The sequence below is a fragment of the Symphodus melops genome (assembly GCF_947650265.1).
Source record: "Symphodus melops genome assembly, chromosome: 1".
NCBI lineage: Eukaryota > Metazoa > Chordata > Actinopteri > Labriformes > Labridae > Symphodus > Symphodus melops.
In genome coordinates, this window is record NC_136691.1 from 34,508,931 (window position 1) to 34,536,214 (window position 27,284).

The window sequence follows — 27,284 nt, forward strand, 5'->3', positions numbered from 1 at the left end:
AGTATGAATTAAAAAAGGTGTGTTTTGCGACTCCTTTACATCAGACCAGCTTTAAGTCTTTCAGCACTGAGCGCGGCATAAGTTTTTTTTTATCAGACCAGCCTTCACTCCACATGTACATCAGTATGGGGGATCACCAGTCAACCTGTTACCTGTTCATCTCCTCCCCTCTTCCTTTGACCTCTTTGGGCACCGTCTCCTGCAGAGCTGCAGATGGAGATGATCTGACCCAGTTCTCTGTCCAACACATCATAAGCCCCGCCCCTTTGTCTGCCTCATACCCCGCCCACTAACAGATGACACTAATGAGATGATGAGTTATACCCCCCACCTCACACTGCTGATAATGCTCAGAGTTCAGCTGCAGACTCTTTTGAAACATCAGGTCACTGACAGGAAGCTGCTTCAGGTTCAAAGTGTTTCATCATAAAGTTCATGTCTGCACAGTTTAATAAGAGGAGACACTCACACTTTGAAAAAGAACTTCCCTAAGGGGACAATTAACTTACTATCTAACTAACTAAATAACTTACTAACTAACACTTTATTATTCTTCTGTATGTGGGGAGAACGGTCATTATTGAGCATTTTCTATATTTAATGATTTGGATTTTTTTAAGAAAAATTAAACAACAAATTCTGATACATTAGTTTGTTTTTCATCCTAAGTGATTTTAATTATTTGTTTTTATACCACATTTAGGATAAATGTCCTTACAGATTATTTATTTCAGTTTGTTTTCATTATGGTGTTGTTTCAGTTTTTTTCATGTGAGGAACATTTAGGTATGTACCCATGTCTTTGTTATGTCAAAGCGGTGCATTAATAAAGGTTTGATAATAATACGATGGGGTTTTGTTTCTTCAAAAAGTCTGTAGGAACAAGTTATTTAAAATGTGTTTATATTCAGTTTCCTTTCTCTGCAGGTTCATGTTCAGAGCTCAATGTGCAGAACCTTAACGCCACCTAGTGGCTCTCAGGAGAACAACAGATGCTGTTTAAACTGTAAAGACTTAAATTAAACTCTGCATATTCACATCATTTATTTATTTAAAGTAGAAATAGGACCTCTGGTTTCATGAAATCATAGTTAGGTTGGACTACACTGAGTCTGAGTGAAGCAGGAGGTCCTCGCGTTTTCCCACCTTTTGAGCTTTCTATGCCATAAATGAACTGCAGTCAAGTGCAGTTGACAAAGAAATAGACAAATTTGAACGTGTTTATCTATGGACAAGGCCACTACCTTTCTCAGTGATACCATGGTTGTGATGGATTCAAGTACCTTTGGAAATTGAATGTGTTGCTGATGTTGCTCAGCCCTTTCCTGCTTACGTGCTGCACTTTGGAAGAGACCCTTGTTAACATCATTATGTGAGGGCTGATCTGAGCTTTGAAAACATTTTATACCGTTTTTAGTCGTTTAAAGCAGATATTGTTCAAGTTGCTCATGCAAGATTGAGAATTTCCTCCACCCATAATTTCCATTAAATTTTAAAGACAGCGCAAGCCGCGCAGTCCTCCCTGTTACTAACTGACGTTTACGTGTTTTTCATCTATATCCAGATCATCATGCACGAGACTCTGAGAAAAGCATTTCTCATATGGAGGGACAAACATATATGAATCAGAGGAACTTAAACCTTCTTTTCCCCCCCACACTCCTTTCTTTTGATCCACAAACTATTTCATCACTAAATAAACATGGGCCTCTAACCAATACTTAACTTTGCTAGCTACACCAGGCTTTCAAAATGGACTGGGCTGTAAATTGGAATGAACTTTTATATGAAGTTTACAGTATTTAAGTCAGTTGTATTTTTTTCTTTTGTTCAGGAGTTGTCCAACAGGTAAGCTTCCCTCCTCCAGCTCCTGGTTCTAATCTCTTCATAAAGTTATCCTGATGATGTGGTGGAGTGGTTCCTCTTGAGACGTTCTCGGTGATAGAGGCGCATCGATTGAGTCGTGGAGAGGCTGACCCCTCCATCCTGTCAGTGATTAACCTCGGGGGATGGTCGACCAATCAATCCATGAGTTCACCTCCGTCACACACTGACTGACCACATCCTCTAATGACGGCAGGATAATTAGCTGTTTCTCAATGAAGGGCATCAACTCTTCAATAATTTATTTTACCTTTTTATTCTAAATTGACGGAAGAATACTCCTGTGTCCCGTGGTTCAGGGATCGACAGCTCATGTCTGACCCTCACATTGTTTGTGACAGCTAAACATACTTAAGAACGGTTTTAAAACATTGTCAGAGTTACAACAGATTCACAGTCCACTAACACACAAGCAGATTTGCTCTAGAGATATTTCCTCTCTTAAACCTCTTTATCCTTATCAGCATTCACTCACACATGCAAAGTTTATTCTTGATCTAACAAAGTAAAAGTATAACCTGGAAAACTTTCAAATCAAGATTCAGTTTTAACATCCACCTTGGCATGCTGAGAACCGAGATTTTAAAAACTTTGGAAATATGAAGCACTGAACAATGAATGTGAAACCAGGAGAAAACATGTCATCCATTACTCTCTGTTTATCTAAAGGTTTATGACTGGAGGATTTCTTATTAACACATGCTTGAGATGAACTATAAAAGAGATCAAACACTGAACACCATGACAGCTTCTACTTCCAAAGAACATTTTATAAATCTGTATGTTGACTTAAAAAGTCTGTTTAGGAGTCTAGAAATAGAAAAAGAAACAAACTAGTCTGTGTGCCGTTACTGACCCATTATGTAGTAATTCTGGCAGAAATAAGCCCCCTTTTATGTAAACTAGCCTTCATAAAAAAGTGCATAATTCACAAACTAAAAGCCATGCACAGATGGAATGAACATCATCTCAATAACTACTGAGAATTGGTGGTAACTGCTTTGCAGTTTTATTTTTAATGTCTCAAACTTTCCAGTGATCAGGAAAACAATTTTAGCTCTGTATGTCTTAAAAATGTATTTTCTGAAAATAAAATCTGTAACTATTACTACAACATTATTATTGTTAATATAAGGTGAAACAAGTTCAGGCTGTGAGTGGTTGTGCACTTCATCCATGTTGGGAGACAGTCAAGAGCCATTACCACGACTCCTTGAGTTCTTGCTCCATTCAGAGAGGAAGCTTTTTTTTAAAAGGTGAAACTCAAATCACGTGTTCAGTCTGCCCTCAAAACAAAGTTGAAAAAGTTTCCCCTCCCTTCATACAGCTAATCATCTTAATGTGGAGTGCAGCTCCGTGCAGAGTAGAGGTGCGGACACCTTTTCTCCACATTCAAACACAAAACAAGAGCAAACTGCACGGAGATGAACAACTTTTTGGATGTGTTTGTGCCTGAATATAATGAGTGCTAAATGCTTTGAGCGGCTGCAATCCATCCAAAGTGAATGATTTCCTGTCATGTGTCTGTAAACACTGTGTGTGTTTGTGTCGGTAAACACTTTGTGTGAGTTATTAATCTGTGAATGGACTTGTGTTATTTTTCATTCCATCACAAAGAGTAGTCAGGATTATTGATCGGAGTGTAAAAATGTTAAATAAACTGAAGAATAAAAACAGCAGCCCGCATTCAAATCGCTCTACAAACGTAAATTGTCTCATTCATGTATATCTGAACAAAAAGTCAGTTCTCGATTTCGTTAAAATATTCTGAGGATCCAGAGAAGGGAGTGACATCAGTGGGATCTGTGGAGGAGGATATGACATGGGTATAAAAACTACTGTCGTTATAATAATGAGATAATTAAACACAAATATAGTTATAGAGTAATAATAGTTCATATAAAGTCTGCCGTGTACAAAGATGAATAAATAAGATGTTCTCACCTGTACATGGTCCCCTCTTAAAGCTAATGTCGTCTAAAGCAATGTCGCTGCGGAGTGTTGGTCCTCTGATGGCTTCAAATATAATCTGCACACAAACACACACACACACATACACACACACACATACACACACACACACACAAACACACACACGCACACACACACACACACGCACACACACACACACACATACACACACACACACATACACACACACACACACGCACACACACACTGATTATGGGTTCGTGATGAGCAGGAAGAAACTTATTTTAATTTCAACTAAAAATTCTGACAAATGATTTTTAAAAACAAATGAAGACATTGAGATAAAATCCGTTTTAAAATGTGATGCCTTTAGAACAGTAAAAAGTTTGTGTAGCTAGTGTGACTGTGTGTACCTGATGTCTGACGTCACAATGGTAGTCGACCATCGCTCTCATCCAGCTGATGCTCTGCTCGCCGCGTCTTCTCCACAGTAGCGTGTCTCTGATGCCGTCGCGTAGGAGTACACTCAGTAAGCCTGTACCTGAGCCGTACATGTGGAAGAAGAAGATCAGACACTGAGGGGACGATGCCCCCCGCAGGTAAGGCGACAGGAGGAGTGCCTTATGACCAGGACGCATGAGGGACGCCTCGATGTACAGGAAGTGACCTGTGAAAGGAACAAAACAGTTACATCAATACATATACACACACACACACACACACACACACACACACACACAATTATAGTGTTTCACTATGTTGATGAATAATTGTACATTTGTAGAAAAAGGAATAATTAAATGAATAATTGAACTCACCCACCCCAGTGGTGTGGTCTCCTTTGGGGCCAGTGTAGGAGGTAGGGGTGTGTCCACGGACTCTAAGCCAATCAGCTTTGTCCTCACTTTTTTCCTGGATGAATCCACAGACTCCATCCTCAAAGTCACACTCGGTGGGAAGGGGTCCTGGGGAGCAGTCAGAGGACAACACTGAAGAGCAGAAGATTGGTGTGCAGGTAGAGAAGGATCGGTAGGGGGTGAGGGATCAGCTTGTTGAAATGTAGATAAATCCACACTGATCCTGTATTTGATCATACCTATTAACCCCTCTATTTATATATGAACTGTCTGACCACGCCCCCCTGGAGGGGCTCGGGTGGGTCGGGCTTTCTTATACCACCATGCCTGATTGTTGATGGTGGCAAGGTGGACTTAGAGAACACAACAAACACCAAGCTGTGGGAGTCTCCCACCTGGGGGAGGGGTCACTGCGCTTTATGATGTCACAAAGGGACAATCTCCTGACAGCATCTACGTCAACTAATGTTCTGTGCGCTCAACATCAAAATAAAGCGCTGTAATATTTATTCACCCTGCTGGAATCCTTGGCTGTGTGTACGTGATGGACTCTGAACAGTTTGTATTGACATATGTCGGCTCCATGTCTGTGGCACTCAGTAATGTATAAGAATCATTATAACTCATACACAGCACGTGTGTTTCTGTGTATGTTAGACAGAACGAGCTCATGATGGAGAGCTTGGTGTTTGTCTCAGCTGGGGTTTTCTGAGTATTATCTCCGTCCCTTACATCATCAGACCCGCCTCATGTTCAAAATAGAATGAAGATGATGGCAGACAGGACAAGAGAAGATCACCATCGCTCAGCCCTCTGTCCAACTCAGTGTGAGTGTAAAAATATATCTAACTGAGGAGTAAGTTAGTTTATTTGTTGTCCCCTTTGGGAAATTCTTTTTCACAGTTCCATAGATATGTATGGTACACATTTAGAAAGGTTGTGGGAGCGCTGCTTCACTGTGTCTGACGAGCTGTTATGAACTTATACATGTATGCCCATCTTCCTAACGTGCCCTTTTAAGTATCAGGCACACGCTGCAACACAACCATGAGACTGCAGAGCAGGTTTTAGGTTGTGCAAGGGGCCGTGGATTTCTGCACCAGATGGCACCTCATTCAACCCTTTCCACACATGGGTGCTAACAAGGTTTGCATTTTTATTTGCTGTTCATACAAAGTGAGTGCTGGGTCAGAAAATGATTCTATCAAGTGGAAAAGAGGAAAGACATCTGCATTTTAGGCTGAGACCAATTGAGCGTTATGTAAGATACCCCAACACAGCACACAGTTCCCCTTCCCCCCCATGTGTGTGTGTGGTAGTAAGTGTTTTACCTGCAGTCACTTGACAGTTTCCCAGGCTGACTGTGATGTCATCGATGGCCACCAGACCGCACTCCCAGAAGTTTCTACAGATACTGACAAACACCAGCTGAGAGAAGCACAGCTCAGTTATCATGGAGGTAAACTCATTATTCCCTCTGTTCATACATGTATCCACCTGTCTGTGTTCGTCTTAACCCTGACTACTATCCATCTAAGATGTTCATCTAATGTTTCTACTCTTAACCCCCCCCCCCCCCAGGCTGTGTGTACCTTGGTGCTCATGGGCTTCATGTAGGTAATCTCCATCCGAGTCCACACGTTTCTGGAAGCCTCGCTCAGACTCCACACCTTCTCCTGGGCCACGTTGTTGTCGTCATAAACGTAGAGTACAAGCGCATTGTCCACGCTCCTGAGGCCCTGCAGCAGGTAGAAGAACCTCACGCAGTACATGTGGTTACCTGGCAACAAAGGACCGTGGAGACGACCCACGTAACCTGGGCTCGACAAGAAGCGAGTGTTGGCCATCAGGAAACTTCCTGTGATAGAGGGGGATAGAGATCACCGTCTTGCTCTGTGATGTTACCTGCTGACAACAACCTTTTTATGATCAGACTGCAGGTGAGGGTTATCTACAGGTAGAACTACATGTTACCACCTGGCTCAGGGCTGTTAACAAAGAGGGAGCACACAATTATCTTTATTTAACTGAAATAATCCAACATGTCAAATAACCAATGTGACATGTAAGCATCAGGATTTATAAATGTTTGGGTAGCTAGGTGAAATATGTTGAGATGTTGTGATGAGGGCACCAAACCAAACAAAGAAAAGGCTGAGCTGAGCCTTTTTTTTCCTAAGCATTTTTTCATTTATTTTTCCATTGAGTAAAGAGCGTTGGCTTTTTCGTGGGGCTACGTCAAGCACTCAACTTGAAACATTTTCAACTTTTCAGAAAGGAGCTTTTGTTGTCGCCAGAGCTCTTTTCCAAATCTATAACATTCCCTGGAGGTTTACCGCCTACTGACCGTGTCTTGTACACATCCACTTTTCTCTGTGTCTGTTCAGGAAATGAAGCAAGGCACTAGTGACCGTCATACAGTGGCTGTTGTCAAGTTAACAGAATGTTGTCGGACATGCAGCACTTTTCTTCTCAGCGCACAAAACGCTTCATGCAAGTGCTCCCAGGCACATAGCCTGTGATTTTCTGCCCAGAAAAAAACACCAGGTGGACACGGGCGCAGGCAGCCCGATATGTGACAGGAGTGAGAGACAAGCAAGCATGCAGGGTGGGAGGGAAGTACACACCTGTACCTGAGGAGGAATTTCACTTCAACATTGTACTATCACATATAACTAACAACTCACAGTCATGTATTCATCATGTTAACCATTCATACCTCATATCATTGTGATGTCACGGTGAAGTTATATTATATGAACCATGTGTATCCTCTAAAAGAGGCATTTATAAGGAAACTACACACAGAAACAACCCGCCCCAGGTATGACATCATAGCTCCATAATTTAACTTGATCATATCACATTATGACATATCATGTGATATTTGACATATGACTGAAATCCTTGTGAAATAATTGATTTCTGACTTTTGATTACTGGTTTAGTTTGTATTTTATGGTATGTTTTTATGAAGTCACTGTAACCACTAAAATGAAATCATTTGATTGTTGATACAAACAGGAAGTTTTTTTCCAAAGTGACGAACATGTTTACAGCCTGTTAGCTGCACGGCTGATCAGAAGATGTCCCCATCAATCGATTTCTATGAATGTGTGTGTTTGTGTGTGTGCGTGTATGTGTGTGTAACGGTGTGTACTAGTGTGTGTGTTACCTGTCCCTGTGCTGTGATCTCCTGTCCTGTACACATTAGGTTTCACTGTGACTCGTTTCCACACGGCGCTGTCCTCTCTCTTCTGATAGTACAGACACAGTCCTCTGTCAAAGTCACAGTCTGCTACTGAGGGGTCAAAGCTTGGCTCTGAAACACACACACACACAGTACTTATCATATATACCTGCTGTCAGATGAGGATTAGAGCGAGTCATCCAGGTAACAGGTGTGTTGGGGTTAGGATGCCAGGGCACAGGTATGTTGACAACGTGTCAAAAACATGCACAGATGTACTGTACATACATGTTTAGAGGAAATGTTTTCAAATCCTTTCACTGTACACAATATTATAATAATACAATATCATTTCCTTATTGAATTTAATCAATCAGGACAGTTCATAGTAATCATAAGTATGTTTGAATATAGTCCAATAAGTTCAGCTGTTGGCTCCTCCCCCTAACTCTCAGCAAAATGCATGTGGGGTGTTCTCTGTACCACTGGCTTACTTTGTTTAGAGATACATGCACGCTTTATGATAAAGCTCCTTTCGAATGTGTTTATTCCCCACAGCTCTTTTCCTTCTCGTCTTCCTCCCAGCTCATCCATTGCTCTCCTTCTGTGGTCTCTCTGCCTCTACGGCCACTACAGGTGTTTCTGTAATGGAGACGCTTAGTTCTCAGGGGGGTGTGCTGGTCCTGAGGCCCCGCTTCTTTAATGTGGGGGGACTGGTCTCTAGTTAATGTTCTGATGAAATACAGGTAGCATGGCCTCTGACCAATTTAGCAGTTTAGGATTCAGTGTCCAAGGATATTTGGATATGCAGTATGACATCAGGAGAGGAAAAACGACCAACCCAACCACTGATCCTCACCTGTGTCTGTGTGACAGAACTCAGGTGAGAACGTGATGTCATCTATGGCCACATATCCTCCTCTGGCACTGTTAAAGGCCGCCTCAAACACCACCTGTTAACACACACACACACACACACACACACACACACACACACACACACACACACACACACACACACACACACACGTCAGAACCATGTTAACTCAGAATGTTTCTGCTCCATGGAAAAGTTCTGCTGCTGGCTGCCTCAACACAGGAAGTGACCCAGTTACACAACATATTTTCCACACACACACACACACACACACACACACACACACACACACACACACACACACACACACACACACACACACACACACCAGACAGTGGCTGACAGTTCAGGAAACATTGTGGTGTGTGTATGTTTCAAAGATTCTTATTCTGTCTAAGGATTTTCTTTGAACAGATTTTTCTGCGGCTTCACATTAAAAAGACAACCAATCTTTAAAACAAAGAGATATGTGCCTTCAAAAATATTTTTAAGTCTTAATTATCTTTAATAATCTTTATAGGAATCTTTAATGAATTAATTTCACGTCCACAGAAAAATGTTGGATGAAAAATTATACATTCAACAAAAACACACAAACAGAGCGGAGATGTACGCAGTTCAGTTTTAAAATCAGATAAGTTGACGCGTAATTACTCATTGCTAACAGCAGAATGTTGTGTATTCAGTTTGTCTTCTTTGTTTATTCATCTGATCGCAGCAGCTCAGCGTAGATCAGCTTTGAGCAGGATGTAAGGATTCTAACTCTTTTAAATCTATTTTATATATCTGACATTGTGCTACTGTCACTGTTATTTTGTTACTCTGCTCTCATGGTCTGTCAGCAACTAACAGGATTGTAAAATCTAAAGTCGGTTCACCACTAGAGGGCGCAAAGAGAATCATCAATGTGCTGTGCTTACCGGGGGTCATATCTTTATCTTTTTAAAGTGTTGTCACAGCTTTACAGATGTGAAGGTCAAAGAAGAGGAACGTTTTCTGCTAATGTTTAGTCTTTTACGTCATAGTTTATATATAGTAAACAAGTTATAGCTTTCTTTGCAGTTGTAGTTTGTAGTTGTAGTTTATATTAGAGGTATAAATGTTATTACAGTTATATTAAAAAGTATAGTAATAGTTTATATAAAACATCAGAGACTCCACCCTGACCATCACACTCATTTCTTTATAATCCTGCGTCTGAGCTGACTCACAGAGTCGTCTCACTCATGAGAGAGAGAGAGAGTCTGTTTTTGATCAACATTGTTGCTCCTACAATGATTTCAGCTCCAGTTGATGTAAAATCAGTCTTCAGTAAACTTCCTCTGCTCACATCTTTCATCACAGAACTCAGACAACATGAAGTTCTGTCACTTTCCTCCTGTTACATTAATAAGCGTCTATATTTTTGGCGATTTAGGAAGTACCATCAACTAGGTTAGTCAGTGTTAATGTGTTCACCTCTGATCTTAAAAATAAAGCCAATGCAGAAGTGCCAAGTTCTGCAGTTCTTCAACTGTGCGCTGGAGGCTGGCTCCAGGAACACTGGAAGTTACATACACACTGCAGCCATGAAAGCTTGTTTTTAGAAATTACAACGTTCACAGCCTGTCTTCATGGGCACACACACTGTACGGGGCGGATTTGTTTTTAAACGACTTTAAGTTTATAACTGATATGTGTTAGGTGCCTAACTGACGTGATTGACAGGTGGTTTAAAACCTCAACCTCTCAGCCTGTTGTCAGGTTGACTAACACTTAGATTCAGACAGGGTGTCCAGCATGGCGGTGGCTGTCGATGAGCCTCCGAAGCCCCCTGCACTGATAGATGGGTGACGTCAGGCTTCGTCCATTAATATTCACAGTCTATGATCATGATGCAATTAAGGTCAGATATTCCATCCATCCGTCCATTCCAGGACGCAGGACTTAGCATCTTCCTGCTCTTGAAAATTGAAAAATTGATTAAAAATGTCACTGCTGTGCCTTTCACTGTCTCCCCTCTGTGAAATAAAAGTATTTACATTTTTATTTATTAAATCAGTTGAAGAGGAAGAAGTTCTATCCACTTGTTTAAAATCATCACTTCATGTCATTTAGCATTTTCCATTTGCTGCTCCATCCATAACAAGATCCCTTTCCCAAGGTGAAGTTAATTTCGCTATCCTGTATCTGCCAGAAGTTCTCTCACTCATGCTGATAAAGCTCAGCTCTGTCCACTTAAAGGTGATGAGCTGAGGACAGGGAAACTTTTCCAACTTTATTGTGAAAGCAGACTTGAAAATGTCATATGAGTCTCACTGTTTTTGAACAAAGCTTCCTCGCGAAGGTACAACTCAAACAACAAACAACACTGACGTCCTTGTCATGGTAACGGCTGCACACATGTGGGTGAACTTTGGAGCCAATGACAGCCTCAGCTTGTGGAATTGTTTGGATGATAACTGGAAAGTTTGAGCAGCACATCTCTTATAAATACTGTGGCACAGTTTCCAACAACTCTCAGAAGAAGGTCATTTTTTTTTCACTCTAACTGTGCAGCTCTCTTAGCAACGGTGAGGCTGAATTGCATAGGAAGGGGCCCAAATGACGGCACAACATTTACATATGCCAAACAGCACACTGAGCCATGATCATGAGTCTACAGAACCTGAGGCTGAGGCTGCTCTACTGATCATCTGCTGGTCTGTGTGTGTGTGTGTGTGTGTGTGTGTGAGAGTATGCATGGTGCTCACACTAACCTCCAGAGGTCTCGGGGCCTTGATGTCTACGCTGACGTGAGTCCAGCCGGCTGTAGAGTACACGTCAGGTTTCCAGACATCCTCATAATGTCCCTGCTGGTCTCTGGTGAAGATACAGAAGATGTTTCCTGTCTCCTGGTCTCTGTGGTAGAAGAAGGACAGACAGCCTGACATCGGCACTGTCGTCATGGGAGACATCAGCTTGGCCACTTCCTGGAAGTTTTTGGCGTAGACTGAGTCCACGTACATGTAGTGACCTGCAGCAGATTGTGATTATTATTATTACTTTTTGATTTTATTCTTGTTATTGTTTTAAAATATATTTGTATTATTATGTGAGAAGACAGAACATATTAAATCGTCATCTCTGCAGCTGAGACATAAATGATGAAGCACAAATAGCTGCAGTTCCTCTATTGTCCTGCATTGGCTCATCTCTCAATGTCCAATGTCCAAATGTCCAACTTCACAGCAGAAATAAACATTTACAGCCTGGTACAAAAAGTAGTGTTGGTCTCTATGCTCATTTCTCTACTTAGGACAACTGGTCGGGATGAATCTTTATCAACTCCCCAGTGTAAATTATACTACGATGAGTCACATTAGTTTCTCTTCCACCATTGTTGACAAAATAGACATCAGAAGTCCCGCACCTTCTTGATTGATCGGTCTAGTGTAAAAAACACAGGCCCTAATAAACAGAGGTGAGACACCATGACAGATAGACTCTATCTCTCTCTCTCTCTCTCTCTCTCTCTGTCAGTATGATAAAGGTTAATTAGCCCAGCTAATGAATTAGCCTCCAGGACTGTTTAGCTTTGCTAACTTAAGTTAGCTAGCATCCCATTGGCTACATCCATTGTTTCTACACTGTGGTTACATGCAGAAGATGATCTGCTGCAGAAAGACCGTACGACCCGTGTGGTTATTGGAGTGTGAATCAATAAAAACATTAAGTGAGGGATAATAAAGAGTGAGCGGGTCGTAATTAGACTCTTTGTATGCACAATTGTCAGAACAGAATCAAGCATCTAACACAGCTGTGTGATGGGTGACTTATTACAACGTGTCACAGTACAGTGGGTTTCTCACATACTGAAGATTTTGATACTGTGTCTTTAAACAGAGATGAATGAGGTCAAACATTCAAACATCACAGCAGCTTGTCTCTGCAGCTCTCCTCCTGATTATAACCTGAGCCTCCACAACCATCAATCATGTGACCTGATCTAGTGACTGTCAGACCACAGAGACCACGGCAAGACTCAGACTGTGTCAGATCAGGTGAAGAGTAGACGTTAGATGAGGAGGTGACACTGTGCTGTGATCCTTCCTCACAGTGATAATGTAAACTCTAATATATATATATATAAGTAATGAAGAGTGTGTGTGTGTGTGTGTGTGTGTGTGAGAGTGAGTGAGTGAGCAGCCTGTTCTCATAGCACAGTAACAATCAGCTGTCAGTGCAGACATAAACATCTGACCGCACACTAAACATGAGTTTGTGCTCCAACACACTGATCGAGGAGATAACAACAGAGGCGCACTTTCATCTTCAGCTCCGCTGGATTTAGGGGATCATGACTGACAGTGACAGGGCTACAGTCTGATGCTGTTTTCTCAAACACACACAACTCCTGAAATCTTCCTGAAACTTCGTGGGACTTTATTCACAAACACTCTGAGAAGAGACCTCCTAACTTAGCTTAAAAAGTAAAAAAAAAAAAAAGTTTTTAGTTAAGAGTTATTTCAGAACATTCTCAGAAAAACCAGAAAAAAAAAACAGATGGTTAATTTGGGTCTAATTATTCTTTATTGTCACAACATGACAAACTTGAACAATGGAACATTTCATAAGCACCGTGCTGGAAAAAAAACGGAGAAAACTTATATTGCATTAATCATCATGTTGTTTTGTTTCCCAGGCCTACCTAATGCTAACAGTGGTTTGATGGAAAAGACTCAAAGACTCAAAGACAACAAATGAGCAGAGGAGGTGGTCGGAAAGACTCTCAGCTGTGGGTCTATACTTCACAACTTTCAACGTGACCATAGGCTGGGAGCTGAACTACAGGTACAGGTAGATGGAAGAATTACACACTCCACATGGTGAAAAACTGAAAGAGCTACACAGATACACATGAACTCCATGTTGTGGACTCTGCTAGGCATAATGGAAATCATCACACAGGAATTGAAGTTTTTTTCCCTCTGGGAGACCCCAAGAAACAGACTGTGAGAGTTTTCTTGTGGATTTGACAGTAACTCTTAGAGGGCAATAAAAATAAGTCTAAAGCATTTCTCATCCAACAAACCTCAGGTTACATGACTGTCAGGTCTCTACTTCTCTAACAGTGCCGTGAATGTGTGTGTGTGTGTGTGTGTGTGTGTGTGTGTGTGTGTGTGTATCAATACCTCTGTTGTCGGTGTGGTTCAGATCAGCGTCATTCTCTCTGGTTAAACTTCCTCCTACATACCAGTTTACATTTGGATTCCAGCTGTTACTGTAACCACACAGGTGATGCTCCTCAAAGTTACACTCTGCACACGTGTGAAACACACAGGTAAGACATATAGTTAAAACACACAGGTAAGACATATAGTTAAAACACACAGGTAAGACATATAGGTAAGACTCAGGTAAGGCACACAGATAATAATGACCGCTGACTTTTTTGATTGCATCTTAAGGTTACACTTTGCAAAAATATAAACTTTATTTGTATTTAATTCTACTGCAGGTTACACTCTGTTGATACAGGTAAGAAACTGAAACAGGTGATTGTGTAGATCGTGTGACTCTGACCTATGCAGTAACCAGGCACGATGTGGATTTCGAAGATGGCCACGCTGTTTCCTGCTTCTCGTTCGGGTCGTCCGGACAATAAAATCTGGGGGGAAAAAAAAATCACACCGACCATCCCACAGAAACATCACGTCACACACCTTTCACTTTACATTTGAATTTGAAATAAACAGCGAGTACAGGTACTCTGATCAAAGGATAAGCGACCAGTGAAGGAGTCTTGTCCTACTGATGAGTTGCATGACCTACTTTATGAGCCTTATAAACCCAAGCTGACTTGGACAGACCGCAGGCTTTGTTAATGTGAAGTAGCACCACGATACAATATGATCCCGATCCTAAAGACACGATACAATTCTGTTGGGACTTTAAACAGTTTGCGTTGAGTATTGCTATAAAATATATTGCAATTGCTTTTTAAAGGAGATTAAGCTTTTAACAGCATATTAGGCAACTACAGTAAACTAAATTAAGAACTATCTCAGTCTATTCATCCCTCTTGACTCTTTTTATTCATACGGAGTTGGAGTCAAACTCACAGACTGACCAACACTGTGATAAAAGTAAAACCCTGTAAAAGGCTGCACACACCTCACAATAAAAAAGTACATCTAAAACATCATATTCAAAAGAGAGAGATGATATCATAACGCCACACAAAATATTGTGATACTACACTGTATCGATTTTATCTCCCACCTCTAGAAGCCAGGTGGTGATACTTTCCTACCCTACCACATGGACTCTATGGGCCGCAGCAAACCAACTATGTAGACCAATGGGCAGCCAGATAATCAAGTGTGAACTACCCTTCACTGGTGTCTTCCAAAGACATCAAGCAGACCTTATATATCTTACTTACTTCACCACACGGCGCTCCATCCATGCAAGCATCATAGTGACAACAATGGAGAGGAACAAAGGTTTCTCTTGCTCTTCTCCAACTACACCCACTTTTACAAATATGGTCATTTCCTTAAACAAAATACTAGAAACATGAAGCAACATCTCCTCAGACCTTCTTTTGTTACAACAAAACCCTAAAAAAAATGTTTTATTACGGTTGCCATGGTAGCATTTGTCCATCCTAGGTCGCCCCGACCTAACGTCTCCCCTGCTTTCTGTTCTTTGGGACAACGCTTTACTAAACGAGCATTATGCCGTTTGAAGAAGGCTTGAAACTAGACATTGAAACCTTACACTCGTTAGGAAAATCTTTACTGAGGAAATAAATTAACTGAAAAGTAGGACCATTTTATCATAGACTTCTATACAATCAGACCGCTTTATCAACAGTCTGTGATCAGATGTGTGTGTGTGCGTGTGTGTGTGTGTGTGTGTGTGTATGTGTGTGTGTATGCGTGTGTGCGTGAGTGTGTGTGATGTCGTTGCGTTTCCTCTCATTAACCAACATGTGGAACAAACTCACAGTCTCCATTACACACTTTATAAAACTCTGTCTGAGTTTTACACACACATAACCACGCAGTTGTGTAACCGCTCTGTGGTTAACTAGAACCGGACTGGAGTTACATGACATCATATCCTCTGTTTCTCTGTTTAACATCAGCAACTTAAACTCTAGATGTACCAGAAAAGTAAAAAAGTAAAAAAGTAAGATTCTTTCATTGAATACTGACCTGACCCTGCAGAAGTATCACCTGACAGATTGAGCTACCTTACCACTATGGTAAATGGACTTGAGCTTGTTTGGCTCTTTTCTAGTCTTCTGATTACTCAAAGTGCTTTAACACTAGATGTCACACAAGCTGCTATGTAGTGAGACCATCAGAAGTACCTAATCCCATTCATACACATTTATATGCTGCTGACAAAGCAAATTGTGGTTAAGTGTCTTGCCCAAGGGCACATCGGACATGCAACCGCAAGAGCTGGGAATAGAACTCCCAACTTTTCAGTGAGGAGACAACAGACTACCAACTGAACCACAGCCGCCCTGTGCTCACCTGACAGAGTGAGCCAGCTTTACCCTGTCATGACGCTCACCCCTCTCTGGACTCTGTGAGAATCAACTGTGACTTCCTGTCCGCTCTGAGGTTCTGTCTGTGTGGTCTCACCTGCAGCGGCTCAGTGGTGTTTGGCAGGTCCACACTGGAGATGAGCCAACTGTCGGAGGCCACACTTGAGGACCACAGCAGGTAGTCAAAGTTATCAGAGTCTGGTCTGAGGTGGACCTGCAGTGACCCCTGCCCTGTGATCTGGTACACCAGACGCACACAACTCCAGTCGTGCTGGTCCAGGATCGGACTTACGAGAACTGCCTGTTCCTGATCCTGGTCCTGAAGGAGGGCAGAGTCGACCGAGATCAGATGTCCTAAAAGTTATACAAATATATATTACATAAGTAAATATATTCAATTTATTCCCCATTTACACCATTTTTGATATCATTATGTGTCCTACTTAATTTATAAGTTTAGATTAAACATATTTACCATAATTGATCAGATTTCAACTATATTTTATTTGTAATATTTTTGATTAATTATATTTAAAGTATACCTCCGGATCAAACATTAAGATATTTTATAGTATCATATTGTTTCTTTTTAGTGGACTGAGTAGGAAACCAGGGAGAGAGAGAGGAGAATGAAAGGCTGGATTTGAACCTTCATACATGGTAACCACGAGGCCATCCGCACCCCAAGGCCATCATTTGACCAATGATACAACTGTAGAGTTACAGACTAAAGGGGTGATGAGAAACTAACATTTATTATTCAACAAACTATTTGGGCTCTGTAAACTGCACAATATATTACGTGTTAACTTACAGCTAACAAGCTAAGATATACCGTATTTTCCGCACTATAAGGCGCACCGTATTATAGGGCGCACCTTCAATGAATGACATATTTTAAAACTTTTTCCATATATAAGGCGCACCGCATTATAAGGCGCTACAGTAGAGGCTTGGGTTACGTTATGCATCCATTGGACGGTGCTGTGCGGAAACTCTGTTTAGTCTTCTTTACTTGGCGCAGCTCATCCTCTTTCTTCCTCCACTTCCGCACCATTGATTCGTTAATGTTAAACTCTCTCGCTGCTGCTCTATTCCCGTGTTCTACTGCGTGACTGATCGCCTTGAGTTTAAACTCTGCGTTGTAAGCGTGTCTCTTAATAGGAGCCATTTCAGGGTCTTTACACAAACACACAAATGGAATTGAAACGCCGTTTTATATATCCCAGCATGCATCGCGCACTACTTCTTCTACGGGGGGAAATTGAGTCGGCGGCTGCTTACCGTAGTTGCGAGACCTGTTGCGGCTCAATATTGATCCATATATAAAGCGCACCGGATTATAAGGCGCATGGCCAGCTTTTGAAAAAATTGAAGGCTTTTAGGTGCGCCTTATAGTGCGGAAAATACGGTCCTGTACACCCTTTTTCATCAGTGGGGAATTACAAACCCCAGCCCCGGAGAATAATGACCCAGCAGTCAAACAGAGAGTACTGACAGTGTGTCAGTAACATCCCTGTCAACACACCCATGCGGGGAACATGTGGGTCAGATATGGGCTGGTGAATGGGCCCCATCTGGGCAGCCCAGCTGGGTCCCCGTTAATTTTGTCCGGGGGTTCCATGGTGCAAGGCCAGATGGGCTCAAGGTGGGCATTACATAGGCCTTAGCTTAGACCCACATGGGCAACCCAGGTTTCTCCCATCTGGGGCCCAAACTAGCTGGGCCCCATCTGGGCTTATTATGGGTCCCTGATGGCACCCATAAGGGTAGTAACCATTATTATTATTGGCGAACAAAGGCTCTTTTTACACACTCATACAATACAGTTATTGTGTTAAATGCTATAATAATAATAATAATAATAATAATAATAATAATAATAATAATAATAATCATAATAATCATAATCATAATAATAAAGATAACAAAGAGACCAGTATTACAATTAATTACTTGTCAGGATCTGGGCCGCCCAGATGGGGCCCATTCACCAGCCCATATCTGACCCACATGTTCCCCGCATGTTGACAGGGTCTACTGCCCACCTACTGCCCATGTGGGGCCCAACAATGAAGCCCACTCTAAGCCCATGCCCACCCAAAGCCCAACCAGCCCAAGTATTGGCCACAACTGTACGTGTTTGCTGGGATTGTGAATAATGACATTAATGCTTGTCTCTTTTCAAAAAAAGGAGAGGTCACATGTTTCCACCACACTACTGACAGTAATTAGTTTAATAACAGAATTGTTGTGGTGGTGTTTGTTCTCCAAGTAGAGATGACAGATTTTTGAGTAGGACTGGGTTATGAGCAGAATGAAGAAGTCAAGTTCTGAAAAAAAAGGAACTTGATCAAACTGCAGATACGAAAAACTAAAGTATTTATTTCAACAGAAGATACTAAATCTATCAAAAGTCCAACTCAAACAAGGAGCCATAAGGAAAACACTGGTAACACTAGGAAATAAGACATAGCAGGGAGACATAAACTGAAGTCAAATAGATACAGGGGTAATCAGACACAAGTGAGACTAATAACGCGTGACGATAACCAAGGCAATCAAAACAGAGGGAAAACAGGCAAAGGGAGGAGGTAATACAAGATAAGAAACACTTGGAACAAGAACTACAACATAGAGAAAAAACATTTAACTGTCTACTGTTTACTTTCTACTGCCTGACACTTTGCAATTTGGATGCATCCATGGAGCCAGTTAGAGGCTGTGCTCTATGTACTGAGCACACTAAGTACCAACAGGAAGCTCTAAGTTATTAATTTCCTGTGTCTTATCCTCTCTGAATTTATTTATAGACACACAAAGAGTTCACCTGCAGACACGACAACACACAAACAGACACAAAAACTCTGAAAGCAAACAAATCTACAATGTCTACACACAGAAAGTCTTCGACTGGACATAAACAGTAAACACATAGCTTTCAACATAAAATAAGCAGAAACTTACTGAGAAGACTGTCTCAGTAAAATAAACTGAGAGTCTCCTCTCTCCTTTCAGTCACAGCTGAGGGATTATTAAACCCACATTAAACCCACGGACACAGAGTGCATTTAGAGAACTTGAAGTGTATTTATGGAGTTTAAAAGCCCTCAGTCTCAGTGTGTGACTGCATGCATGAGTGTGTGTGTGTTTGGTACACTTCTATCTGATCCCTTATTTGGTCAAAGAGGTCCATGAAGGATCTTCCTGCAGGGGAAACTGACAGCTTCACATGCTTAACAAGTCACACACTAAAGTGGGCTGAAATCTGTCATCACAATTAACAGATTTCCACTGTGGATTAAATACAATAAACAGGTTGAAAGGATGCAGAAATAACGACATCATGATGCTGTGTGTGGTCTGTCTGCAAGACACACGATAACAACTTTTAAATTGCTTGTTTTTCAAAAAGAGTTTGACATCAGGAGAATTTAATGGCTAATAATTGTTACTACAAATCACTAACATGTGTTCGTAGATTAAAACATAACATTTTTAATCTTGATGGTTTGTGTCCTGCCGTGAATTCATATCTCTGCACTGACTGTGAACATAATCGCAGCAGAATTTACCTCCGCTCTAAACACAACTAAAGTCAGACATTCTACTGCACAGTACAACTGAATGACCTCCTCTCCTCCTCCTACTTTTCATCTCCTCTGCTCTCCTTTACTTTCCTCTCCTCCTTCTCCTCTTCTCTCCTTTCCTCTCCTTCTCCTTCTACTTCTAATCTCCTCTGCTCTCCTTTCCTTTCCTTTCCTTTCCTTTCCTCCTCCTTCTCCTTCTCCTTTCCTTTCCTTTCCTTTCCTTTCCTCTCCTCCTCCTACTTCTCCTCTCCTCTCCCTATTCCTCTCCTGTCCTCTCCACCTCCTCCTTCTTCTCTCCTTCTCTGTTATAAAAACAGTCTCTCCTTGTTTTAACCACTAACCCTCAGGTTCTTTTTTTGGAGCAGCTTCCTCAGCTCAAGCCCACATCACCACATCGTCATGGCAACCAAACACAAACAGCGCCGTGGTCCCTTCTCTGCTTTATGGGTCTATTTTCTGCTGGAAGGGGGCAGAGCCTACATGATGCCCTGAGTCTGGTAAACCAGCCTGACCATGCTGCAGCTCTTGTCTGACACACACGCACGCACGCACGCACACACACACACACACACACACACACACACACACACACACACACACACACACACACTAATACACTTTATGTAAAAAATGGAAACATAAACTGAGGGAGAACACAAGGCAGCTGCTCTTTCATAATAAGAGTCTGTCTGAATTTGGGCTTTGTGACGTCCTGCCATTTGTATGCATGTTTGGCTTCCTGTCTTGGCAGACAGAAGGAGGAGTCAGGTGGGCCACTAGCACAACTCGGTACACCTGAGTCTAGCAGGCCTCTGCTATATAAGTGGCTTCCACTCTTACTTGTTACTTACTCTCCTCACAGGTCTCCACCAGCTGGTTTTGCTTTGTTTTGCTCTTTACAACACTACACTCACCCACACGCTGCATTCATGACTGATTTACCTAACTATGATTTTTGTAACTTTAGTTAATTTGTGTTCATGTGTGGCCTATTAAAACCTTTAACAGTGAATCTTCACTGATTCCGTCTCACTGAATGATGTGCAATGCTGTGTTGTGATCCTCATCAGAACGCTCTGTGATGTGATCGTTATGGAGACTCTCATGATGTGATCCTCTTGGGGAATGGAGATACTGTCTCTGTGATGTGATTGTCATGGAGACACTCTGTGATGTGACTGCACTAAGACGTTTGGTGATGTAATGGTCATGGAGATGCTTTGTAATGTGACCATCATGAATACACTACGTGATGTAATGATCATGGAGATGCTCTGTGATCTGATCGTCATGGAGATGTGATGTGATGTGATCGCCATGGAGATGTTCTGTGATGTGATCGACATGGAGATGTTCTGTGATGTGATCGTCATGGAGATGCTCTGTGATGTGATCGACATGGAGATGTTCTGTGATGTGATCGACATGGAGATGCTCTGTGATGTGATGTGATCGACATGGAGATGCTCTGTGATGTGATGTGATCGACATGGAGACGTTCTGTGATGTGATCGACATGGAGATGCTCTGTGATGTGATGTGATCGTCATGGAGATGCTCTGTGATGTGATCGACATGAGATGCTCTGTGATGTGTTGTGATCGACATGGAGATGCTCTGTGATGTGATCGACATGAGATGCTCTGTGATGTGTTGTGATCGTCATGGAGATGCTCTGTGATGTGATCGACATGGAGATGCTCTGTGATGTGATCGACATGAGATGCTCTGTGATGTGATCGACATGGAGATGCTCTGTGATGTGATCGTCATGGAGACGTTCTGTGATGTGATCGTCATGGAGATGCTCTGTGATGTGATCGACATGGAGATGCTCTGTGATGTGATCGACATGAGATGCTCTGTGATGTGATGTGATCGACATGAGATGCTCTGTGATGTGATCGCCATGGAGATGTTCTGTGATGTGATCGACATGGAGATGTTCTGTGATGTGATCGTCATGGAGATGCTCTGTGATGTGATCGACATGGAGATGTTCTGTGATGTGATCGACATGGAGATGCTCTGTGATGTGATCGACATGGAGATGTTCTGTGATGTGATCGACATGGAGATGCTCTGTGATGTGATGTGATCGACATGGAGATGCTCTGTGATGTGATGTGATCGACATGGAGACGTTCTGTGATGTGATCGACATGGAGATGCTCTGTGATGTGATCGACATGGAGATGTTCTGTGATGTGATCGTCATGGAGATGCTCTGTGATGTGATGTGATCGACATGGAGATGCTCTGTGATGTGATGTGATCGACATGGAGACGTTCTGTGATGTGATCATCATGGAGATGCTCTGTGATGTGATCGTCATGGAGATGCTCTGTGATGTGATCGACATGGAGATGCTCTGTGATGTGATCGACATGGAGATGCTCTGTGATGTGATCGACATGGAGATGCTCTGTGATGTGATCGACATGAGATGCTCTGTGATGTGATGTGATCGACATGGAGACGTTCTGTGATGTGATCGTCATGGAGATGCTCTGTGATGTGATCGTCATGGAGATGCTCTGTGATGTGATCGACATGGAGATGCTCTGTGATGTGATCATCATGGAGATGCTCTGTGATGTGATCATCATGGAGATGCTCTGTGATGTGATCGACATGGAGATGCTCTGTGATGTGATCGACATGGAGATGCTCTGTGATGTGATCGACATGAGATGCTCTGTGATGTGATGTGATCGTCATGGAGATGCTCTGTGATGTGATCGACATGGAGATGCTCTGTGATGTGATCGACATGAGATGCTCTGTGATGTGATGTGATCGACATGAGATGCTCTGTGATGTGATCATCATGAGATGCTCTGTGATGTGATCGACATGGAGATGCTCTGTGATGTGATGTGATCGACATGGAGACGTTCTGTGATGTGATGTGATCGACATGGAGACGTTCTGTGATGTGATCGTCATGGAGATGCTCTGTGATGTGATCGTCATGGAGATGCTCTGTGATGTGATCGACATGAGATGCTCTGTGATGTGATGTGATCGACATGGAGATGCTCTGTGATGTGATCGACATGGAGATGTTTCGTGATGTGATGTGATCGACATGGAGATGCTCTGTGATGTGATGTGATCGACATGGAGATGCTCTGTGATGTGATCGTCATGGAGATGCTCTGTGATGTGATCGTCATGGAGATGCTCTGTGATGTGATCGTCATGGAGATGCTACTGTGATGTGATCGACATGGAGATGCTCTGTGATGTGATCGACATGAGATGCTCTGTGATGTGTTGTGATCGACATGAGATGCTCTGTGATGTGATCGACATGGAGATGCTCTGTGATGTGATCGACATGGAGATGCATCATCATGAAGAAAGCTACTAAGGATACACCAATGCATTTGAAGAAGACTTTGGAACAGCCTTCAGTGCACCGCTGTGAGGTCATCAGTCTAGAAATGCCGACTTTAAAGGCTTCTTGTATATTTGTTACTGATAACTGGAGTTACAGATCCTGATCAGATGATGTAACTGATATTATCTTTAGTGGGTTGTTCTGTTCACCTCAAGTCACTATTTTCTTTTTTAATCAATAGTAAACTGCTGAGTTTTAATCAGTCTGGACTTACGATGCGTTAAGATTTAATATCTCTGCTTTATCTCCAATCATTTAATCATTTAATCATCTAATAGACATTGTGACTCTGTCTGTTAAAAGCTGTTTACGTTTGGGGGCGCCGATAGCTCAGCGGCAGCGACTGCGCGCGTACCATGTTGCGAGGCCTTGCTCCTCGCGCGGGCGGCCCGGGCTCGCGTCCGGCCTGTGGCCACCCTCCCGCATGTCTCTCCCCACTCTCTCCCCCTTTCCGACTCTATCTGTCCTATCAATAAAGGCAAAAAGGCCAAAAATAATCCTTTAAAAAAAAAAAAGCTGTTTACGTTTTATTTATTAATTCATTTATGTTTTCTTAAATGAAATGTAACTCTGAGATACACATCAGTCGTAAATTGATTATAATGGTGAAGATGAGTGTTTACCTTCTTCATTCATGCTCCAGCTACCGCTCTGAGGGTCTGACGTGTAGCCACATGAGTCCAGCTCAAAGCTGCAAGAACCAGGGAGGAGATACTGCTGAGCCTGCAGGTGGCCACACAGGAGGAGCACTGTGGAGGGAGAGAGCAATCAGGAGACAGACCGATCAGGAGACAGACCAATCAGGAGACAGACCAATCAGATGAGTACAGACCAATTGGGAGACAGACCAATCCGGTGTCAGATCAATTAGGAGACAGACCGATTATGAAAGAGCTGAATCATCCTGCCCAAGTTAATCAGTTTGATTTGATCACACACTCAACAAAGACCAGAGGAAAAAATGCACACTCTGAGAATTCAGAAACACAAAGGAAGGAAAAAACTGCTTCACCTTCTTCTCGAAAAAGACTATGCTCGCTCCCTCTTTGTTTTCCATTTGGAAATGTTGCTCATGTTTTTGTGCAATTTAGACAATTTAGTGTGCAGTAGTTTGCTTGAAGTTTTGGATGGATGAATTCTTCTGCACAAACCTGTCTTATACTGTATAAAACAGATGATGTGTTTTTTAAAACATGTCGATAATTTCATGGGTCATTTGTGAAATGGAGGTGTGGTTATAGTAATATTTCACTGTTGACTGAGGCTGTGATGGAGGGGCACGATGTGAGATCTGTTCCTGAGCACCTCCATGTAGAGACTTCCATTGTTGCTTTTGAGCCCAACCAATTAATTGGCCAACTGATTCGATGATATCGGCTGATATTCGCAGATCCTGTGACTATCGGTATCTGCACATTTTTTATGGATTATAACAATCACATAACTTTCCAGAGTGTAGGGCCGTGATGCTTGTACATGTGCAGTTGTTTTCCAGTTGAGTGAAAGTCTTGTCTATGTTGCATCTTTTCTACAAGTTTTTCAGAACTGCATCTGAGGAATAACCACAATAAAAGTGTTTATCTAAATCTATTTATCTTTACAGATCAAACATAGATGTAAGAAAATGGACCGGAATATCAGTATCTGTTTTTTTTTGGGGGGGGGGGGGGGGTTTATCCCTAATAAGGATGTCATGGTCGGCCGAAAATATCCATATTGGTCAGGCCCTATAATAAAAACGTTTAAACTTCCGTTGATCCCTTTTAAGATATAGTAGGCTACACACTTTCAGTCTGTTTACTTAAGTTGTTCCTGAAACATTCTGTTAAGTGAAACAGCCACAGCAGTGAGGAGCTGTTCATCCTTTTCCATACACACTGATGTGTGTATGAAGTTTGAATTTTTGCTAAAAATTCTTTGAATAACTTTGAAACACTTAGGAGAGAGAAATTAATTAATTGTAAATCATTATATTGTGTATTGTACATTTTGCTTTAGCAACATGTTTAACCCACGGGGACAAATAAAGGTTTTTCAATTGAATTGAAATGTCAAGCCAATAAAGTTATTTGACATTTTGAATTTTGAGAGTGGGGAGAGCCATCTGTTCTAATGGAACCCAGTTAACCAGTGAAGTGTGAAAGAAACCACACTCTGTTACTAAAGTGATGCTGTCATAAAAACTGCTCCAGCATGCATTCAGTGCGCATAAATGTTCATTGTCAGATCATTATCTCGTAAACCCGCTTTATGTTTTTAGGCTATAGGACAAGAGTCCTAACCTACAAAGTCAAAACTTCTCAGAAAGGGTTCCCTTTCTCTATCTAGCTTAAATAACTGGACTGAAGTTAGGCTATCTCAACCTCATCCGTGGTTTCAGATAAACTAATCAACTAATCTTTAAAACTTTTTTTTTTCTTTTTACTTTTTTGTGAAATTAAAGTTAATTTCACACACAAAGATAAAGTGTGAACTCACCGTGCAAACAAAGGAAGAAGCTGCTCATCGTGTCGCTTCTCTCGCTGAGATTATTTCCTCTCTGATTCACAAACTGCTTCAAACAATCCTCCTCCTCCTCCTCCTCCTCCTCCTCCTCCTTCTCACATGTTTACTCTGGTAGCGGTGTGGAGGACTGAGAAGGTGCAGGAGGTCTGGTCCGGTTGGACGAGCTGATATTCGGAGCGAGAGAAGGCGCCGGTCCGCAGCTCCTCTCCGCCTCCCTCTGCTGGATCACACTGAGGATGCAGGGCCGCTGACACACTGTGTGCAGAGGAAATTTTAAAGTCTGTTGGGCCCTATAGGTAAAAATTAATCTGGGGCCCTGCTGTCTGTCTTGGCCAGGTCTCCCTTGAAATAAAATTAGACATTTCAAAACGCATACTCATCTTTCTCTTTCTTTATTTCTTTTTCAATACCAGACAGATAAATCCTCGTTATTCTCAAAAAAAAAAAAAAAAAAAGCATGCTTAGCAGGGCAATGACAGACAGTTTGGGGGTTATCCTTCGTCACTGCAAAATTTGCACATTTTGAGCCACTGCTGTGGGTTAAAGTCGGCCCTTGGGGGCCCCCTACTGTCCTAGGGCCCCAAGCAGTTTCCTGCCTTGCCTATTATCAAACAGCACCAGTGAATTTTTTGAGCCTCTGTTGAACAGAAATGTTAAATGTCATTGTCAGCTTATGGTCATGAGTGTCGTAGTGGAGCTAAGCGTATAAGACAGAAATACCCTGAGCCCCAATGGAGGAAGGCGCTCCTCTTATTGAAACCAGATTTTTATACTGAAATACGATTCTCATAATTATTAAACAATATTGAAATGTACTCATCAAGATCAACTCCTTTACAATGTGTGAATTGTACAAAGATATTGGTAACATTTGGATTCATTTATTGGCTCTTGGCAATGATGGGATGTATTGCGGACATTGGAAGAATTGGAATTCATGGGTTGGACTAGTGGATCATCTTTGGGCAGTCCAACACAAATCTCAAAGCTGCCAATGTTTTTGTGCAACGTAGAATGTGTTCAGTATTTCGCCTGCAATTTTTGATGTATTCATTTTTCTCTTACACACCATGTTCCATTTCTTTTCTTTTTTTTTAAGTTTTACCACTTGGATTGTTAAAATAAAGATTGATTGAATGAATATAAAATGAGTATTATCTTAAAGTATTGAGGTATTTTTATTTTGCCAACCTTAATTTAAATCTCTACAGGGGATACTTGTGTAATGGAGGGGTTGTAGTAGTAACGTCTCAGGGTTTACGGAGGATGTATGATGGAGGGGCAAAATGTGAGATCTTCCCATGGGCCCCAAGAAACCTGGAGACGCCACTGTTAATAGTTTGAATTACTTACTCCCTGCATCCCAACACACCATGAATGTGATTAATTCATGGTGTCTATGACACACACACACACACACACACACACACACACACACACACGCAGAGCTGCAGTTTGTGAGCCTGTGTGTGACTCTGTGTTTGAGCTGCTCTGATCTGTGTGTGTTTTGGTATAAA

At 41.9% G+C, this 27,284-nt stretch overlaps 1 protein-coding gene across 3 annotated transcripts; it reads right to left on the reverse strand.

Annotated features, from left to right (window-relative positions):
• Positions 1 to 2,350: 2,350 nt before the first annotated feature.
• On the reverse strand, positions 2,351 to 25,927 carry mamdc2a (MAM domain containing 2a). Of its 3 annotated transcripts, XM_079363193.1 has the most exons (14): positions 25,741 to 25,927; positions 23,886 to 24,011; positions 16,363 to 16,619; positions 14,285 to 14,369; positions 13,894 to 14,019; positions 11,479 to 11,735; positions 8,723 to 8,816; positions 7,849 to 7,995; positions 6,266 to 6,531; positions 6,005 to 6,101; positions 4,635 to 4,781; positions 4,230 to 4,483; positions 3,829 to 3,913; positions 2,351 to 3,687 (listed from the first exon to the last, which is right to left on the reverse strand). In XM_079363193.1, exons 1-14 carry the CDS (start codon positions 25,766 to 25,768, stop codon positions 3,626 to 3,628), a joined length of 2,031 nt encoding a protein of 676 aa, XP_079219319.1. In that variant the 5' UTR covers positions 25,769 to 25,927; the 3' UTR covers positions 2,351 to 3,625. The 3 variants fall into 3 exon arrangements, with proteins under 3 accessions (XP_079219319.1, XP_079219321.1, XP_079219320.1); XM_079363195.1 differs by lacking the exons at positions 16,363 to 16,619; positions 25,741 to 25,927 and having other exon boundaries at positions 23,886 to 23,968; XM_079363194.1 differs by lacking the exons at positions 2,351 to 3,687; positions 3,829 to 3,913 and having other exon boundaries at positions 4,269 to 4,483; positions 4,639 to 4,781.
• Positions 25,928 to 27,284: the final 1,357 nt, after the last annotated feature.